At 46.9% G+C, this 12,732-nt stretch overlaps 1 protein-coding gene across 1 annotated transcript in view; it reads left to right on the top strand.

Annotated features, from left to right (window-relative positions):
* Nucleotides 1–1,508: 1,508 nt before the first annotated feature.
* DICER1 (dicer 1, ribonuclease III) overlaps nt 1,509–12,732 on the top strand; it is a gene marked incomplete at its 5' end in the record, with an annotated part of 61,708 nt that continues 50,484 nt past the window's right edge. Inside the window, 4 exon segments of the mRNA XM_073609731.1 lie at nt 1,509–1,639; nt 6,121–6,255; nt 9,093–9,253; nt 11,616–11,784. Coding sequence (XP_073465832.1) covers nt 1,509–1,639; nt 6,121–6,255; nt 9,093–9,253; nt 11,616–11,784 — 596 coding nt within the window.

The following is a 12,732-nucleotide window of genomic DNA, read 5'->3' as shown; positions in this document are numbered from 1 at the left end:
GGCTTGGTTCCTGGGCTGTCGGCGTCCTCCCCTTCTCTCCCCATCTGTGGGCCAGCGTCTGACGTTGGGGGCATGACTGCGGGGGCTTGACGGCTATGGACCCCATTCCCGCTTGGATTCCGCACCTCGTTTGGTACACAATTGTTTCCACCTTCCTATCTATCACCTATGCATCAATGAAATTTTGTCTGGACACTTTGTTTATCAGGTACACATTTTCTCCTTTATTATTCTTGATTTTCAAACCGAGTTCCACTTTCCCTTCATCACTTTCATATCCTTGAAATTTTCCCTTTCCTCCTTCTCACTCCTGCCCTTTCTTTCTCTCTTGCCCTTCCTTCTCTATTCTGTTCCTTATCTTGCCCCTCTTGTATCACCCCGTCTATCCTACCCTCTCTTTTTTTCCCCTTTTCATTTTCATTTTCCTATTCCTATTCCATCTACCTCTCTCATGTTCTCAACCTTTTTTCTAATCACACTAACCCTTTTTTAACCCCCTTCATTCCTCCCCTTGTTCCACATCTCCTCCCTCTCCACCCATTTCCTTCACCTTGCCCCACATCCACTTCACAGCCACTTCATTTTCTTTCCCCTACAGATTTGGTCCCTTTGTTTCACCATCATCTACAATGACACTCCTGCGGGACGTCGTTCATTCCTGTGTCTTGCCCGTTGCTACATGTCCCCTCAGCTCCCGTGCATGGCATGATTGGCTTGGCCTGTGCGTTTCATGGCCGCACCGCCACTGTGTGGACCACACATGTAAGTGCACAGGCGGTTCGGGTCCATCAGGGAGGACCCTTCCTGCCTGTTCTGAGTTTTTTCCTTTTTTTTTTTTCTTTCTCCCTTTATACTTTCAATTAAACATTCTTTCTTTTAATTTTTAGATTATCACTATGGTTCCTTGCTCCTGATGATAGGTCAAATACCTTGAAACGCGTAGAGCCAATATCAACCTAGTGTACATATTGATGCATTCTACCAGGCCGTTCCATAATAATTTGCTTTTTGCCCCCTATGATCTGCAACCCTCCCTTTTCTTTTTGGTCTCCAACTTTTCCAATTAATCATGTAATCATGCTCTAAATGTTTTTACATTATGTATTATGTATTGATTCCTTGTTGGAACATGTATGTATGTATATCTTTTCTGGTTTCAATGAATTGTAATAGTTGTACGAATGATTTTATATATAGCATCATGCATTGAATTATTCGAATACAGAAACTCTATAATCATTTGATTCCATTAAAAATTATTAATTTTATTCCCGCTCCCGAGTGTCTATATATAAAGTCCCGCTAACTTTTTTTATTTTCTTATTATTCTTCATTTAACCGGGATGGAGGGGGGGACCTGAACGGCACCCCTATACCTCATATAAAGTCCCACTAATTCCCTCTACCCTTTTTTTTCCCAATTAATATTAACCTTCTTCTATGTTTTCTGTTGTCTTTTAGTCTTCTTTATGAATACTGATACTTATAAGTTCTGTTTTTATTTCCAGCAAAGCAAGTTGTCCAGCAGGTTTCTGCGGTGCGCACTCACTCCGATCTGAAGGTCGGGGAATATTCTGTTCTGGAGGTGGTGGAGAGATGGACAAAGGAGAGATGGAACCAGGAGTTTCTGGATCATCAGGTGACCCTTCTTATGGTGGTCCTGTGTATAGAAGTCATTTCAGGGGGCTGAGAGAACAAGTGAAAGCGGGTCTAGTATGATAAAACGTTCTGTTAGTGTAATGCACGTCAGGTTTAAATCAGTATTAACTACTTACAGACTGCGCCTTTTCAGTGCAGTACAGCGTCGTCATTCAATGGTGTGACGGTGATCAGGGACACGGACTGGTGACAGTATATAAAAAAAATACCGTATTTATCGGCATATAAAGCGATTTTTTTCCTCCCTGAAAATAGAGGGTAAACAGTGCCTGCGTGTTATACGCCGATATTATTATTGTTCATTTTTTATTTTTTTTTATTTTTTTTACCAATCACATGGTACAGATGGGCTGTGATTGGCCCTGTCTGTACCATGTGATCACTGTGACCAATCCGAGATCAACACAATAGTACCCAATAAATGGCATGAAAGAGGAACTGCAGTCTGCTCGCATAATTTCTAATAAAGACATATTTGCCATTCTGAAGTTTCCTTCCAACCGCTTTGCATATTATTTTATATATACTGCGATTCTGTACTTACCAAATATGCTGCAGAAATCTCCCTCCACTGAGTCTGGCTGCAGCCATTTTAACTGTGGGCAGCTGAAGCTGCTGCCTGTTCACTTCCTGGATTTGCACATAGGCACACCACCAGCTCTGCAGCTCTCATTGGCCCTCTTATGACCACCCCCCCCCCCCCCCCCCCTTCCTGGCAAATTCTCAGGAGAGTTAGACCAAGAGCTGTGCATGATGTCATAACTAGGATTTTTACCAAACAGGAAGTGGGCTGTATAAGGGATTTACTGGCAGAAAAAAAAAATGTTTTACTATCCAAAGTTAAAACAACAACAAGGACAGAAGATTTAACCACTTCAGCCCCGGAAGATTTGGCTACTCGATGACCAGAGCATTTTTTTTGCAATTCGGCACTGCGTCGCTTTAACTGACAATTGCGTGGTCGTGCGACGCTGTGCCCAAACAAAATTGACTACCATTTTTTTCCCCACAAATAGAGCTTTCTTTTGGTGGTATTTGATCACCTCTGCTGTTTTTATTTTTTGTGCTATAAACAAAAAAAGCGACAGTTTTGATAAAAAAAAAACAATATTTTGTACTTTTTGCTATAAAAAATATTTTTTTTAAAAAAAAAGCAAATTTTTTCCTCAGTTTAGGCCGATGTGTATTCTTCTACATATTATTGGTAAAAAAAATTGCGAAATTTTTTTTTTTTGCACGATTGACAATTGTACCATGATTAGTGTTATAAAAATGCACTGATTACTGTATAAATGTCACTGGCAGGGAAGGGGTTAACACTAGGGGGCGATCAAGGGGTTAACTGTGTTCCCTGACTGTGTGTTCTAACTGTAGGGGGGATGGGACTGTCTTGGAGGAGAGAGAGAGATCTGTGTTTTATTCATAGTATGAATACATGATCTGTCTCTACTCCCCTGAGAGAACCGGATCTGTGTGTTTCCCGGCTCTGTGACGAGTGATCGCAGGAGGCTGGTGGTCATCGCGCCCGCTGGGCACTCACGTCGGCTCCTGGCACACGCTGCGGGCGCGCGACCCTAGTGGCCAAAAGGTGAAGCGACGTAAGGTAACATCGCTTCACCCAGCTGTGCCATTCTGCCACAGTAAAACTGCGGTGGCTGGTTGGCCAGCGGTTAAAGAATTCCAGCTATGTTCTAACTGTAGGGGGAGGGGTCGGACTAGAAGAAGTGACAGATCGTGATTCCTAGCTATTAGGAACTCAGTCTGTCTCTCCTCACAGAACAGGGATTTGTGTGTTTACACACACACACACACACACACACACGTCCCTGTTCTGCCTCTCGTGCCCGCGATCGCTCATGGCCGGCGGTTATCGCGACCATCGGCCACGAGCATCGCACCCCCGCATTGCAGCGGGCGCCTGCTATCCCGCTTAAAGGAGCCGACTTACAGCTATGACGGCTCGCGGGAACGTGCCGACCTGCCGCAGTATGTCCTGGAGTCCAGTGATTTTTCCAATCAGCTGTCAGGTGCTGCCGCCTCCCATTGCGAGTAATTGAACCCGGCAGTGTATCCTTGCGGCTTCACGCCAGGAACCCTACTGCACATACGTGAGGCTCCACTCCTCACTCCGGCCGGGGAAGGAAGAGAGAGGAGGAGGGAGCCCCAGCGACCCGCGGCTGAGGCTCCGGGAAGTGGGGGCAGGGTAGCTGTGAAAGACAGGTATCCTGTCCCCCCCCCTCCCCCACAAGGTGCCAAATGTGGCACCAGAGGGGGGAAGGAGTACAACAAGCGCAAGTTTCATTTTTGGGTGGAACTCCGCTTTAACCACAATAGTGCACAATGAAAGGAAACCTGTCCAGTGTTTACAATTGTCATGTGAGCCGCTGTGATTGGCCCTGTCTGTACCATGCGATCACTCTGACCAATCCCAGAGCTCAACACAATAGTACACAGTGATTGGCATGTTCTGATGTGATTGTTTATACCGATTTACATGGGATCGGCAGCTTGCTGGTACACTGATCAGTCATGGCACTGAAATGTGTTCCGGGGAGGGCGTTGTATGACTTCCACCTGGAACGACGAATGTCCCACCCATCTGTCATATTACCACTTCCCGCCCGGTCTATAGAAGATTGACGGCCGGGAAGTGGTTCTGTTATAGTGACTGGGCGTCATATGACATCCAGCAGGATAACATGCCGGCGATCACCGATCGTGATGAGGAGCCTCTGTCAGAGGATTCTTACCACGTGATCAGCTGATCATCGCGTGAACCACGAAGTGCAGGTAAATGGCATTCCTCGGTTCGCGGTGATGGGGAGAGCGATTGGCGGCCCTCCCTGTCAGAGAGAGGGGGGCGGGGCTGTGCTGATCAACATGTTGATTAGCACAGCCCCATCAGATGTGCCAGGCAGTGCCCCAATAATAAAGTCTGCCAGTGCCCATTACAGTGCTAATCAGTGGCCAACAGTAACACCTTTCAGTACCTCATCAGTGGTGCCCATGACAGCCGCCTGTCGGTGCCCATCCATTTTACATATCAGTGCCACCTTATCAGTGAAGGGGAAAACCAAATTTTAGGACAAACTAAGAACTTCTTTCTTCTTCCTCTTCTTCTTTCTTCTTTCTTCTACTTCTTTCTTCTACTTCTTTCTTTCTTCTACTTCTTTCTTTCTTCTACTTCTTTCTTTCTTCTACTTCTTTCTTTCTTCTACTTCTTTCTTTCTTCTACTTCTTTCTTTCTTCTACTTCTTTCTTTCTTCTACTTCTTTCTTTCTTCTACTTCTTTCTTCTACTTCTTTCTTTCTTCTACTTCTTTCTTTCTTCTACTTCTTTCTTTCTTCTACTTCTTTCTTTCTTCTTTCTTCTACTTCTTTCTTCTTTCTTCTACTTCTTTCTTTCTTCTTTCTTCTACTTCTTTCTTTCTTCTACTTCTTTCTTTCTTCTTTCTTCTACTTTCTTTCTTCTTTCTTCTACTTCTTTCTTTCTTCTTTCTTCTACTTCTTTCTTTCTTCTACTTCTTTCTTTCTTCTTTCTTCTACTTTCTTTCTTCTTTCTTCTACTTCTTTCTTTCTTCTTTCTTCTTTCTTCTACTTCTTTCTTCTCTTCTCTTCTTTCTTCTTCCAAAAGAAAGCTATTTGTGGGAAGAAAATTATAAAAATTAAGTTTTGGGTACAGTGTCGCACGACCGTGCAATTGCCATTCAAAAAGCTGAACATTGTCCTGGGCAGGAAGGGTGGCGAAGGTGCCCAGTGTTGAAGTGGTTAAAGATTCGCGGTGCCCATTGGTAAATTTGGTCTTTGCGCGGTTGATCCTGCGTTTTCCAGCCTGCTCCCAGCTTTGAGTTCTCCTTTAATATCCTCTGTAATGTGCCCTGGGTGAAGGCGTCTCTCTAATGTACTGAGATTGAAGCCACCATAGGAGGGTCACGGAGGGTTATTCTACTCCCATGAAATGTGGGCATTCATCGGAGCAGATGGAACGATCGGCCGGCCTCCTCTCATCTACAATTAGGTGTCACGGCAGCAATGGGATTAAATCCTCGTATTCCGTAATCCATCCTCTAAACTCCTAGAACATATTGGCATTGCAAACTCAATATATCCTTATTTTATTTTTTTTTTAGAGTTTGTTTTAGAAATTTTGGTTCTCGTATGAAGCTTAGTTTGCGGATAATAGACGACGGTTTAAGAAACGCATCTCATAAAAGTCTCGGTAACTCGAACCCTCTTGTTTTTACCTCCTCGCCGGGTCTCTTGTCAAACTTCATTCTCCAGGAACTCGCAGCACAACGGCAATTTGGAGTGTGTCAGACGGGTTGGGGGCTTGATGGGAATTGTCAGCTGGTTTACAGAGGAAACATTGGAAACATATGAGGTTTAACCAGCGGAATTCAAACCAGACGTTCCTGCAGGTCTCCGCCGCAATCTTCTACATTATATTCTTGTGTGTTTTCAGATCCTCATCATGACCTGCCACATCTTCCTGAACGTTCTCAAGAGCGAAAATCTGTCATTATCCAACATTAATTTGCTGGTGTTTGACGAATGCCATCTCGCCATCCAGGATCACCCGTATCGGGAAATCATGAAGGTAGGAGGAGCGGGGGCTTAAAGTGGACCTCCAAATGGGAAGGTTTTGTTATCTTGTAGGGAACATCTAGAAATGTTCAATTTGTTCCCGGAAAGATTTAGATTTAAAGCGATTTTTGAGGCTGGAATTCAGAAAAATCAGTTCTTTCCTGCCTGACAGGGCTGTGCTGTGTGTCAGAGCTGTGAAACAATTTCAGGACTGGATGGGCAGAAATACAAATCCTTTTGGCAGGTACAATGGCCGGCATGTACAGTATGTGTTCCTGAGGAAAGTGGAAAGATAGTGCTGGACCCGAAGGGTTGTCTTATTAGTAAGGTATGGATGTTGGTGAAAATCAGTGGTCTCCAAACTCTGGCCCTTTGCTTGCCTTTATCTGTCTCTTAGAACACTATTCCTCCCACTGACCCCAATGATGGGGCACTATTCCTCCCACTGACCCCAATGATGGGGCACTATTCCTCCCACTGACCCCAATGATGGGGCACTATTCCTCCCACTGACCCCAATGATGGGGCACTATTCCTCCCACTGACCCCAATGATGGGGCACTATTCCTTCCACTGCCCCAATGATGGGGCACTATTCCTTCCACTGCCCCAATGATGGGGCACTATTCCTCCCACTGACCCCAATGATGGGGCACTATTCCTTCCACTGCCCCAATGATGGGGCACTATTCCTTCCACTGCCCCAATGATGGGGCACTATTCCTTCCACTGCCCCAATGATGGGGCACTATTCTTCCCACTGACCCCTATAATGAGGTACAATTCCTCCCACTGGCGCCATAGATGGGGCACGATCCCCCCCCCCTACTGGCGCCATAGATGGGGCACGATCCCCCCCCCCTACTGGCGCCATAGATGGGGCACGATCCCCCCCCCCTACTGGCGCCATAGATGGGGCACGATCCCCCCCCCCTACTGGCGCCATAGATGGGGCACGATCCCCCCCCCCCCCCACTGGCGCCATAGATGGGGCACGATCCCCCCCCCCCCCACTGGCGCCATAGATGGGGCACAATTTCCCCCCCCCCCACTGGCGCCATAGATGGGGCACGATCCCCCCCCCCCCCCACTGGCGCCATAGATGGGGCACGATCCCCCCCCCCCACTGGCGCCATAGATGGGGCACGATTCCCCCCCCCCACTGGCGCCATAGATGGGGCACGATTCCCCCCCCCCCCCCCACTGGCGCCATAGATGGGGCACGATTCCCCCCCCCCCCACTGGCGCCATAGATGGGGCACGATTCCCCCCCCCCCACTGGCGCCATAGATGGGGCACGATTCCCCCCCCCCCCCCCCACTGGCGCCATAGATGGGGCACGATTCCCCCCCCCCCCCCCACTGGCGCCATAGATGGGGCACGATTCCCCCCCCCCACTGGCGCCATAGATGGGGCACGATTCCCCCCCCCCACTGGCGCCATAGATGGGGCACGATTCCCCCCCCCCACTGGCGCCATAGATGGGGCACGATTCCCCCCCCCCCCACTGGCGCCATAGATGGGGCACGATTCCCCCCCCCCCCCCACTGGCGCCATAGATGGGGCACGATTTCCCCCCCCACTGGCGCCATAGATGGGGCACGATTCCCCCCCCCACTGGCGCCATAGATGGGGCACGATTCCCCCCCCCCCCCCCACTGGCGCCATAGATGGGGCACGATTCCCCCCCCCCCCTTACTGGCGCCACAGATGGGGCACGCTTCCCCCCCCCCTTACTGGCGCCACAGATGGGGCACGCTTCCCCCCCCCCCTTACTGGCGCCACAGATGGGGCACGCTCCCCCCCCCCTTACTGGCGCCACAGATGGGGCACGATTTCCATTTTCTACTCCCCACTGGTCACAATCCGGCCCTCCTAAAGTCTGAAGGACAGTAAACTGGTCCTTTTGCTTAGAAAGTTTGGAGACTTGTGGGGTAAATGATCTGGTTCCTGGGTAGGCGGCTTCTACACCCCAGAGGATCTCCAGTCTTCTTGGCTTACAGCACGGGTCTCAATCTGGTGGCCCTCCCATCTATTGCAGAACTACAATTCCCATGAGGCATTTCAAGGCTGACAGTTACAAGCAGGACTCCCATAGGCAGAGGCATGATGGGACTGGAGGGCCGCCAGTTTGAGACCCCTGGCTTATAGTGTAATGTAACGAGAATTGAAATTGAAGTACCGCACCACCGCTAAAAGGTCCAGATACAACTTTATTCCATTAAAAGTCAGGGGTACAATCCAAAAAAAGTAGCAACATGTTTCACCCTCATCAGTGCTACTGAAAAAGGCCTGTGCTTGTATATCACACCGGAAAATACCATTGTTGGTGCAGTTCACTTCTGACTTGTTCATGTTATTGCCAGTCAAGCCCTGATGAAACGCGTTGGCTGCTTTTTTTTTTTTTTTGTGGAATTGTACCCCTTTTAATGGAACAAAGTTGTGTCTGGACATCTTAGCAGTGATGTGGCGCTTCATTTGCTATTCCCATGTTTGCATTTCTGTCATCTGTGCATTTAGCGATCTGCCTGGAGTTTAGTTTTAACTGGTGCTGTCAGTCTACTTTGTTTTTTACATTAGCTTGGCTTTCCTGTCAAGCAAGTTCCTCATTGACATAGTTCAGTGTGATGGACTACAAATCTACATTGTCATTCCATCTCCTGACCTATAAATGAAACCTCTGCCCCCGGTGATGACATGCGGTTGCGTCATTTCCCCCGATTTGCATGTCATCCCCGGGAACGCCGCGCCCCGCGCTGTGCAGAGGTCTGTATATAGAAGATCACACCTCGGGGTCTCTCAGTAATAAGTTCATTCATATGTCCCCTCCGCACTCTTTGTCACGCACAGATCTGTGAGAGTTGCCAGACGTGTCCGCGGATCCTGGGGCTGACCGCTTCTATCCTGAACGGGAAATGTGACCCTTCTGACCTGGAGGAGAAGATCCAGAGACTGGAGGAAATTCTGAAGAGTAATGCAGAGACTGCGACCGATCTGGTGGTGTTAGACAGGTAAACAGGACGCAGATCCCATGACTTCATCCCCAGCTTTATAATACTGGGAATTCACACAGGGGAGGCTTTCTGGTTGCCAGGCTGCCTTTCGGGTCAAAACATTTTCAAATAGGAGCTTTTCAGAATTGGTTAATGGTTTAAAAATTTGCTCCCAGTTCAGCCTGCCTGAGCCGAACCTGATGTCTCCTAAAAATAAAATGACGTTACAGTACCCCCCTCTCTTTCTTTCTTTCTTTCTTTCTTTCTTTCTTTCTTTCTGCTTCTTTTTCCTCTTTTCTTTCTGCTTTTTTTCTTTCTTTCTTTCTTTCTTTCTTTCTTTCTTTCTTTCTTTCTTTCTTTCTTTCTTTCTTTCTTTCTTTCTTTCTTTCTTTCTTTCTTTCTTTCTTTCTTTCTTTCTTTCTTTCTTTCTTTCTTTCTTTCTCTTTTAGCAGGCATATGGAGATCAGAATGCAATGTACAAATAACACAGCTAGAAAAACTAAAGTTAACAAACGTTTGGCTTTTTTTTTTTTTTTTCTTTTGTGTCCGTCCTGTCGGTATAGTAAATGGCAATTTATCTAACTTGCTTCACCTGTGAAGAGGGGGGGGGGGGGGGGGGATGTACCTACTCAGGTTTATTTTCTCTAGATTAACCACTTCAGCTCCGGAAGGTTTACCCCCCCCTTAATGACCAGGCCATTTTTTATGATACGGCACTGTGTCGCTTTAACTGACAATTACACGGTCTTGTGATGTTGTACCCAAACACACAACTTTTTTTTTTCCCCACAAATAGAGATTTCTTTTGGTGGTATTTGATCACCTCTGCATTTTTTGCGCTAAAAACCGCCAATTTAAAAAAAAAAAAAATTATTTTTTTTTGCTATAATATCCCCTAAAATTTTTTTAAAAAAAGTGTCTTATCAGTTAATGTCAATATGTATTCTTCTACATATTATTTTTTTTTTTTTTTTCTAACAATGGTGAGCTGCAATTTTTAGCAGGACTGCAACATTGCGGCCGACAGATCGGACACTTTTGACACTTTGGGGCCATTGACACGATCAGAGCTAAAAATAACCACTGATTACAGTATAAATATCACTGGCAGGGAAGGGGTTAACACTAGGGGGTGATCAAGGGGGGTTAACTGTTCCCTGGGAGGTGTTTCTAACTGTATGGGGGGAGGGGACTGACTGGGAGTAGAGAGAGATCACTGTTCCCGATCACTAGGAACAGCAGATCTCTCTACTTCCCTGTCAGAACAGGGATGTGTCTGTTTACATTGGGTGGCTGGCGGACATCACGGCTGCCAGCCACGCGTATCTGTTCCGGCCGTGGGTGCTCCTGCAAAAAAGGCTTTAAAGGGACTGCCGTGCCGGTACGGCGATTTGTGCAGTCGAGCCATTCTGCTGCAGTATAACTGCGGCGGCTGGTCAGCAAGCAGTTAAAGCCTTCTTTCCTTTTTTTTTTTTTTTTGTGGTGGTTTTTTTTTTTTTTTTTTTTTGCAAGGTAAAGTCATAATGTGCTAGTATGCATTGAAAACTAGCACATTATGTGAAACTTGCCTTAAAACGAAGCTGTTCCAGCACTGCAGCTGCTTCCATCTTCAACTGTCTTGCTTCCAAGTTTTTGTCGGCTCCCGCTCTGTGACTGTCCGGAGCCGCGATGACGTCACTGCGCAGGAGCCGCCGTTAACATCTCCTAAACGCCGCATGTTTACCTATAGGTAAAAGTCAGGTATGGAAGTTCACTTCCTCTTTAATGATGAGGAAGGGCAATACTGGACAGAAGGGGTGACTGGGGAGGAGGGGTAGGGTCTGTAATTGGGGGAGCTTAGAAATAGAGGAAGCGCGGGGGTTGTGTCCAATCACAGCTGATCACATGTAAACAAATGCCGGTTATCGGCATTTCCTTTCCTCGGTGCTGTCACCGTCTGAGGCATAGTAAGCCGATAACCGGCTTTCCTGTGATAGGAGACGTTTACACTGATCGGCACCAATCAGTGAAGAAGAAAAGTTACTACTTTGCAAAATTTGCTGACAAACAACATTTTTGGTCGTTTTTCATTTCTTAAAAAAAAAAAAAAAGTGCTTAAATACCACCAAAAAAAAGCTTTTATTTTTGTCAAACTGATTAGAATGTTATATGAGCACAGTGTAGCATGAAAATTGGCCTGGACATAAAGGGGGTGAAAGGGCCCGGTATTGAGGTGGTGATCCCCAGGAGTTTTGGCTTTAATGCTGACTTTTCACCCCGAAGTGGTAAGAAGTATTGTTGAATCTTGGGGTGGGGTGGGGTAGAATGTCTGTCGGTCTTTTTATCTTTTCTTATTACCAGCATGCAGTGTCTCCCAATCTCCCCTCTTTTTGTATTCCAGGTACGCCTCTCAGCCCTGTGAGATTGTTTTGGACTGTGGCTCCTATCATGACAAAAGTGGTCTTTATCAGAGACTCCTGTCAGAACTGGAGGAAGCTCTTTACTTTCTGGATGACTGCAACATTCCAATACAGTCAAAGGAGAGAGACTCCACAGCCATCTCCAAACAGGTACGTCCGTCTAAGGACCTCCATTGCAGTGCTGGGCGGAGCGCATGCTGCCTTGATCCCTTTTTGAAAGGGATCCTGATCTGTACAAGCTTTGCTCAGAAAAGGCAATGGTGTCTAATCAGTATTGCAAAAAGGAAGCCACTCGGATCAATGTATACCTAGCAAAACAAAAGTGCACATGGGCAGTGCCGTTCACCGAACCATTCTCCAGCACACTTACCACCTCTTTTGCACAAAAAGTTTAAACTGTATCAACAGTTTGTGGCAATATGTTTTTTGTTACCCATATTTACAGATACCGTATATGCGAGGCTGCACTGCATATCAGAGCTCCTCTACAAAGTGGTGGTCCCCAACTCCAGTCTATCCGAGCCCCCCCCCCCCCCATTTTGAATCCTATATAGCGGTTAGTAAATGGAGAGCTGGTACATCTTGGATGTAGCCCCTTAGACTTGTTTCATACTTCGGTGGGCGGTTCCCTCTGCGGGCCAGTGGGCGGTTCCTTCTGCCACGCCCATGCAAAACACAGCTTGCAGAGTCGCAGTAGTGTGAACCAGGCCTTTACTCTACAAGTGCAGAGACTCATCAGAAGCCAAGTCTCACTCGGTGGCAGCTGAAAGTCTCCAGTGTGTGTCTGCAGCATATTCCACAGGCAAAATTAAAAATGGAAACAACTGTAGTTACTAATATTGCCTGTGGTGTCCTTTCAGCTGATCGTTTCTCCATTAATGACTTATCATGGCTTGTTCTGCACCATTCCTTTTTGGGGAGGCTTCCATCTTGGTAGTGACAGGTTTTTGTGAGCTGCCCCCTTTGATGTTGGATGAAGTGCAAACTGATGCAGGAATAATCAAGCAAACAGTAGGGAAGTAGGAGAAAGCACAGACACAGAATGCAGGTGAAGCAGGGAGAGCCTTGCACTGCAGGTCCTCTGGTACAGCTTCCGCT

This window comes from Aquarana catesbeiana, linkage group LG13, assembly GCF_042186555.1.
Source record: "Aquarana catesbeiana isolate 2022-GZ linkage group LG13, ASM4218655v1, whole genome shotgun sequence".
Classification (NCBI taxonomy): Eukaryota; Metazoa; Chordata; class Amphibia; order Anura; family Ranidae; genus Aquarana; species Aquarana catesbeiana.
The sequence above is the reverse complement of the archived record's forward strand: the minus strand, read 5'-3'. Positions and strand labels throughout refer to the sequence as shown.